Source organism: Grammomys surdaster, unplaced genomic scaffold (genome assembly GCF_004785775.1).
Source record: "Grammomys surdaster isolate TR1022 unplaced genomic scaffold, NIH_TR_1.0 125977, whole genome shotgun sequence".
In the NCBI taxonomy this organism is placed as follows: domain Eukaryota; kingdom Metazoa; phylum Chordata; class Mammalia; order Rodentia; family Muridae; genus Grammomys; species Grammomys surdaster.
The window spans coordinates 1,866,728-1,874,318 of NW_021620793.1; the positions used below are offsets into that span (position 1 = coordinate 1,866,728).

The window sequence follows — 7,591 nt, forward strand, 5'->3', positions numbered from 1 at the left end:
GTCTCTGTGTGTGTCTATGTGTGCCTCTGTGTGTGGGGAGTGTGTGTCTGTGTCTTCAGAGGTGCACATATGCCACAGTCAGAAGATAACTTGTGAGTTGGTTCTCTCCACCTGTCGTGTAAGTCTCAGGAATTTTTGTCGCCCACTATGTGGGCCCCAGAGATCAAACTCAGGTCATTACCAGGCCTGGTAGCGAGTGCTCTTATCTGCGGAGCCTAACTACTACCACATAGCCCAACTGATCCCAGGAGGCCTGAGGAGGCCTTAGGTCTCAGCTGAGAGCTGACTGTGGAGAAGCTGGTCAGAGAAGACTGGGTGGAAAGAACATCAGGGACAAGGGCCTTGCTTGCTCTGTCTGTAACCAGGGAGTCTCCACCCATCCATGACTGACAGTGCCCACCTCTGGCCAGACCACTCACATCCTATACCCACCGTCTGTTATGTCACCTCACCCGCCTCTCTTAAGGCCTCTTTCTCTGATACTCTGGTCTGCACCTCCTTTCCCCCTCAGTCAGGGGAACCGCTATCCATCCAGTTGCTGGAGGATCGTCATGATATCAGAAGGAGGGTGGATGAGCAGCAGAAGCCATTGTAGTGGTAGACACTTGTAATTCCAGCACCCCAGAGGCTGAAGAGGCAAGAGGACCAGGAGTTTCCCAGGCCAATCTGGAGGGCTTAGTGAGAGCATGTCTACAAAAAAAAAAAAAAGGGAAATAACAGCAGGGGACTGAGCAGAGAAGAGGCCATGTCATTGCACACAGAGAAGGCAGTGGCAGAAACCAACCCTGCAGTGGGGTTGGTTATTCAGCCTCCAGCTGCACGGAAATACGTGTCTGTTGTTTGAGCCCCCGGGCTGTGGTGCTATCAGAGCATTACAGTATGTGCTGTGTTAAATGCGCAGACTCTTGTCTCCCACCAGCCAGACCTGGGCAAGGCTGGATGTGAAGTCTAGAAGCCCAAAGACAACTCAGATCTAAGCATTCTAGCCTGTGGAGAGAGCTGTGAATGTCTGTGGGTAATCCTGACGGGGCAGGTAGATTCCCTAGCGCTACAGACAGGTTCTCATCCCAGGAGCATTGCACAGTGGGTTCCAGCCAGAGTCCAGTAGGAATGTTTTCCTCTGGTACTTCTGCCTTGCTGCCCTGTAAGCCAGTGAGTGAAGCGCCCTCTCTTGTATGCCTCCTCCCTTCCTCACCTCTGTCTGCCTCTTGTGGGTTTGTGGACCCCTGTCTGCTATTGGTTTCACTAACACCTCCTAGGTGCCAAGGGTGAAGTCTTGAAAACCCAGAACCCAATATGGCTGGACAGATAACGTGTTTTTAGAGTCAGGTAACCCAGACTTCTGAGTCTGTTTTTCCACCGACTAGATGTGTTCCAGCTACTTCTTCATCTGTAGTAGCAAAGACACGAAGCTGTTTATATAGAGATGAATGTCCACAGACTCCAGGGCAAACGGCCCTCATGGAGCCTTAACTCATTCCTTGCAAAGCAGTGGCTGGACCTCCTTGAAGACGCTGTTCAAGATGCTGGCGAAGATAATAGACACTTCTTAGAGTGTCTCAGACACCCCATCATCTTGTCCAGCTCACAGGCATTTACTGAGCTGCCATCTTGGGGGTTGCTTACAAGTCCAGGCTGGAGCATTGAGTCCCAGGGCAGGACTTCCAACTCACCCTTGCTTCCCAGCACCAACCAGACACTGGGCACACACTTGGGGCTTGGTGATTGTTGAATGACAGGAATGAAGAAATCAATTAGTAAACAAATGGCTCTTTATTCAGCCCGCTTACAAAGTCCCTTGATGTCTCAATCCAGAGGTATCTGACTCTGGACCTCCTGGGCAGGATTGGTGGAGCCATGATGTTAGTAACAGGAGAATAAGAACCAAACTTGCTGAGCTGTGCTGCCCAGCACTGTTGTAAAGAACGTGTGAGGGTGAATAAATAGCCAGACATCATGGTAGTACATGCCAGGAAGAAGAAGAGGAGGAGGAGGAGGGGGGGGAGGAAAAAAGGGAAAAAGGGAAAAGAAAAAAAAGGAAATAATGTCCACTTTGTAAAAAAGGAAACTTAGAGGCACAGAAAACTGAGGAAGCCTCCTTTCTGGGGGAGGTGCTCATGCTTGATAGGAAAATATGAGCTCACATTGGTAAAGCCCAGTGAGATCCTGCTTAGGGAAGGAGCTGCAGACCTTGCAAAACCCACAAAGACCGGCCTGAATTCAGGAGCCCCTCCTCCGCCTGCGTCACCATGGCAACATTTCTGCACATGCGCTTCGCGGATATCGTCTTAGCCTGGCGGAAGCAGGCTCTGCAGGCAGGACAGAAACAAAGGGCGGTCTTTTAAAAGGATCGTCACCCTGCTGGGCAGGACTGTGAAGGTTGGTGGTCCCAGGAGTCGCAGTTGAGGGAGTAGAGGCGAAGCGGGGCTTGGAGGGAGATAAGGCAGAGGGGGCTTGTGGAAATACCTTCCCAGGTCAAGGATGGGCTAGTTCTCCAGAGAGCAATGTGGAAGAATGGGGATAGGGATCCAGGTTCCAAAGGAGAGCCAGAGAGAGGTTAAGGACCACGGGATCGCCTTGGGATAATGGTTGCACTTCTCTCCACTCCTGCTCCCAGTATTCGGACACGTCCTTACCTCACTGGCATGCTCAACCATGGCCAGACCTCCCATACACGGTTCGGTGATTGTCCCAGACTGGCATGAGACGGTCGAGGGCAAGGAATACTTAGCCTGCATCCTGCGCAAGAATCGCCGGAAGGAGTTTGGTAAGCGCCAACCCGCCCCGCGCCCGCCCGACCCCAGACCTCACCACGTGCCACTAGCGCACTCTTGATTCTCCCTGGGGCGGCAGAAACAGATCCGTGGGACCTGCCCCATAGCACTTCTTACCATGGAGGTCTCCTGGGTGCCGCGTCTCCAGCCTCTAGTCTCAGGCCCCCTTCCCCAAATCTCCTTAAAGCTAATTCCACCAACAGAGCCAGGAACATGGAAACAGCCCATCCTTGCCAACAGCAAGTGTCACCAGAGATGCTGTTGACTGAGCCCTCACTTGGGGTCATGCCCTCTGCTGGGCACTTTGAACAGCAACCTTGCAACCTTGTTTTAGACAGGGTTTCACTATGTACCCAGTACTCGTTATTGTGTATCCAGTACTCGTTACGTAGACCAGGCTGACCTCAAACTCACAGGTGGACACCTGGCCTCTGTCTTCTAGATACTGGGATTAAAGGCAGGCTCCATCATTCAACTTTTTTCTCGTTTCTTTCTTTTTTATTTTTGGTTTTGTTTGTTTTCAAGACAGGGTTTCTCTGTTTCTCTGTGTAGCCCTGAAACTCACTCTGTAGACCAGGCTGGCCTCAAACTCAGATCTACCTGGCTCTGCCTCCCAAGTGCTGTGACTAAAGGCATGAGTCCCCATGCTCTGCCTATTCAGCTGTCTATATATTTATTTTGATGTATATGAGGGCTCTGTCTGCATGAATACCTGCAGGCCAAAAGACCGAATGGTTGTGAGATGCCAGGTAGGTGTTGGAAATTGAACTCTGGAAAAGCAGCCAGTGCTCTTAACTGCTGAGCCAGCTCTCCCGCCCCTATTTTAAGTTTTAAGAGCTCATAAAGATCCCAATGAATTGGTTTGGAGATTTATTTGTAGTAGCAGTAAATACTTTTGTTTATCTTTCCCTACTAAAGAAGGAATTGTAAGATACAATATTTTTTATGTATGAAAAATCCAGGGCCAGGCAGTGGTGGCGCATGCCTTTAATCCCGGCACTTGGGAGGCAGAGGCAGGTGGATTTCTGAGTTCGAGGCCAGCCTGGTCTACAGAATGAGTTCCAGGACAGCCAGAGATACACAGAGAAACCCTGTCTCAAAAAAAAACCCACAAAAAACAAAACAAACAAACAAACAAAACCAAGAAAACCAGAAAAATCCAGATTGAATAGTAACAGTATAAGTAAAAAAAGCATTTCAAACCAGAAGGTGGTGGCACATGGCTTTAATCCCAACACTTGGGAGGCAAAGGCAGGTGAATCTATGAGTTCTGAATTTGGGGCCAGCCTGGTCTACAGAGTGAGCTCCAGGACAGCTAGGCTACACAGAGAAACCCTGTCTTTCAAAAAAAAAAAAAATCAAACTTAAAAGGGGGAGGGGCTGGAAGAGCTGGAGAGATAGCTGAGCAGTTAAGAGCACTTGCCTTTCCTGAGAGCCTAGGTTGAATTCCCAGCATGCACATGGCAAATCAAAACTGCCTATCTCTCCAGGGATCAACCCCTTTGTCTGGCTTCTGCAGGCACCAGTGGTATGCATTCACCAGTGCAGACACTTGTCAAAATAAATGTATAAATCTTTAAACAAAATCATCAACAACAGAGAGCTTCATGCTTGGGGCCCAGTGAGATGGCTCAGCCAGTGAGGGGCTTGCTGCAAAAGACTGGCAGCCTGGGCTCCCCAGAAGCCGTGATGAGGCGGAAGGGGAAAACAAACTTTACAACTTCACATGTGCAATGTGACATGCACACCCCCCACACACACACACACATCATAATATACACGATAATAAATAAATGTTTAATAAAAACCCCACATGGGTTGTCTCTTACACATGTGAAGTTTTGGGCTAATAATGGCAGTGACCACGATTTGTAAATAACTCACTTTAAAAAAAAGTATGAGGGGCCTGGCATGTGTTCCAGAACTTAAGAGCACTGGTTCCTCTTCCAAAGGACTCAGGCAATCACAACATACATGGTAGCTCACAACTGTCTGTAACTCCAGTCCTAGGGAATCCAGCCCATTCTTCTGGTATGCAGGCACCAAGCACCCAGGATACATAGACATGCAAGCAAAACACCCAGTGTGTTGTTTCTTCTTTAAGATTTATTTTATGTATCAGTGCTCTGTCTGCATGTACACCTACATGCTAGAAGAGAGCATCAGATCCCATTACAGATGGTTGTGAGCCACCATGTGGTTGCTGGGAATTGAATTTAGGACCTCCGGAAGAGTACTAGTGCTCTTAACTGCTGAGCCATCTCTCCAGCCCCAACCAACATCCAGTGTTTTATCTATGTTAACAGCAAAGTGTGCCCAGAGGAGTATGTCATCCAGGCCCCCAACAAACCTCTAGAGCATCTGACAGTGATGAACAGATCAACTCTGAGATCCTAGAACATCTCTGTGCGTGTATCCTGGGCCTCCATAGGGACAGAGCTGAATGCTGAGACTCAAGCTGCCTAGTTAGCTTTTGAGATAGGGTGTCTCTCCCAGGGTCTGAGCAAGTACGGAAGTGACTCCCCAACTCCCTGGCTCCCTCCTTGCCACAGGATTGCTTGAACGCCCAGTGCTGCCCCCTTCTGTGGTCATTGATACCGCTAGCTACAAGATCTTTGTATCCGGGAAGAGTGGTGTTGGCAAGACAGCACTGGTGGCGAAGCTGGCCGGCCTGGAAGTGCCTGTTGTACACCATGAGACCACTGGTGAGTGAGTTTAACCCTCAGCCTGCCCTTGGTGGCCTTCCACAGAATAGGGACAAGAACCTGGTCCCCGTCTACATTAGCGTGGGTTTATATATATCCATGTCATTTCCTCCTTGGGAAGTCATGTTGATTGGATCGGTACCAGAGACAGTGGTGGCCACACACCTCATGTCTAGTTGATATAAAGGTAGATGTTGAAGGCTTGCTCATGCCATAGATATGCTTCTGATCCATCATCTGTCCCAGGACCTTTGAGGTCTCCCTATACAAGCAGAGAGATGACTTTCTCCTGGAGGGGAGAAACAGTCCTGCAGAGCAAGACTGTTACTTCCTGAGTCTGAGGATTCTCCCAGGTCAGGGACTGTGCCTTCCATGTCAGAGTGGTGACCCACAGGGTGGAGATGTATCTCTTCTTCTTACCCCTTTCCAGTCCCCCCCGCCCCCATCCCACTTCTGAATGGCCAATCCCAATGTTCCTCAGGTATTCAGACCACTGTGGTGTTTTGGCCAGCCAAGCTGAAGGCCAGCGACCGTATTGTCATGTTCCGTTTTGAATTCTGGGACTGCGGCGAGTCCGCCCTCAAGAAGTTTGATCACATGCTGCCGGTGAGCTGGGCAGGTGGGCCTCGGTGGGCTCTCAGTGGAGGTCGTTGTTAGAGACCCGCCCTGTCTACAGGAGCCTGACTTGAACATTAGTTACCTGAGGACAGAGTGCTGGGCTGGCTGCAGGGCTCCGACTGGCACTGGGGATTGCATCCCAGCCACTCTCAGCTCTGGGCCTCAGTTTCCCAGTCTATGAAAGGAGGGGCTGCGGCTGATTCTTCTCGGGGCCCTGTCCTAAGGGTTCTAGTCCTGTGTGATTACATGACCATGTGGCAGTGTGCCATTCATCCTGTGAGGTTACGTGGCCACGTGGCAGTGTGCCACCAGCCTGCCTCTCTGTCCCTAGGCTTGTAAAGAGAATGCAGATGCCTTCCTCTTCCTCTTCTCTTTCACGGATCGAGCCTCCTTTGAAGACCTTCCCGGACAGTTGACACGAGTAGCCGGTGAAGCTCCCAGGGGCGTCAAAATAGTTATTGGCTCCAAGTATCCTTTGAGTGGCCCCTAGGATGCTCTCCTGGTAAAGTACCTGTCCCCCTATGAGGACCAACCCATGGGTTTCCATTCAGGGGTATCTAGGACCTACTGTAGACCCTGGGTATGGCCTCTCCAGGGGAGGCCAAGGTCTGACAGGCTGGGGACCAGAGCCTCTTGACTAGGCACCTTAACCCTCCTGCAGGTTTGACCAGTACATGCACACAGACGTGCCAGAGCGGGACCTCACAGCCTTCCGGCAGGCCTGGGAGCTGCCCTTGTTTCGGGTGAAAAGCGTGCCAGGGCGGCGGCTGGCAGACGGGCGAACACTGGATGGGCGGGCTGGGCTGGCTGACACAGCCCATGTGCTCAATGGCCTTGCAGAGCAGTTGTGGCACCAGGACCAGGTGGCAGCTGGCCTGCTCCCCAGCTCCCCAGACAATGCTCCTGGTTAAAGGGTCACAACATCCTGAATAGAGACTAGTACTGGTGATCCCCCTTCTATCCTGAGGACTGGCTGGGGAGAGCTGTCACATGGCAGTAAGATAGGGCACAAGACTCCAGAGTTAAAGATCTCCTAGCCGCCCCCCCCCCCCCCCGTCCTTCTGCAGCACCCACAGAATGGTGGCGGGGGTGGGTGCTCAGATAAACCCTGTTATAACTTTAATTTTTTTTTTTTTTCGAGACAGGGTTTCTCTGTGTAGCCCTGGCTGTCCTGGAACTCACTCTCTGGAACTCACTCTGTAGACCAGGCTGGCCTTGAACTCAGAAATCCGCCTGCCTCTGCCTCCCAAGTGCAGGGATTAAAGGCGTGCGCCACCACTGCCCGGCTTCAAATCCTATTCTTGATGATGGTTCTTAAATGCTTTAACCTTCCTTGTAGCCCACCACCCACCAGAGGTAGTGGGAAAGAAAGGATGCGGGGGAGTGGACCTGTTTAGGAAGGTTCTTTGGAGCAACTCCCGTCTGTGTTGTCTGGAAATCAGTAGTTCAGTTCACAGGTCAGCATCAGCGGCTCCAGCCACTCACAAAACCTCA

General features: G+C 51.0%; 1 protein-coding gene across 2 annotated transcripts in view; it reads left to right on the top strand.

The window, feature by feature from the left end:
- The window catches only part of Cplane2 (ciliogenesis and planar polarity effector 2), a 9,124-nt gene extending 1,978 nt beyond the window's left edge, over positions 1–7,146 (top strand). The window contains exons 1-6 of one of the 2 annotated variants that reach the window (XM_028754028.1): positions 2,268–2,379; positions 2,618–2,767; positions 5,327–5,479; positions 5,961–6,085; positions 6,429–6,565; positions 6,759–7,146. In XM_028754028.1, coding sequence (XP_028609861.1) covers positions 2,656–2,767; positions 5,327–5,479; positions 5,961–6,085; positions 6,429–6,565; positions 6,759–7,008 — 777 coding nt within the window. In that variant the 5' untranslated portion in view covers positions 2,268–2,379; positions 2,618–2,655 and the 3' untranslated portion in view covers positions 7,009–7,146. Of the gene's footprint in view, positions 1–2,267; positions 2,380–2,617; positions 2,768–5,326; positions 5,480–5,960; positions 6,086–6,428; positions 6,566–6,758 lie in introns of those variants that run through there. The other variant, XM_028754029.1, reaches the window with a different exon arrangement.
- The last annotated feature ends 445 nt before the right edge of the window (positions 7,147–7,591 follow it).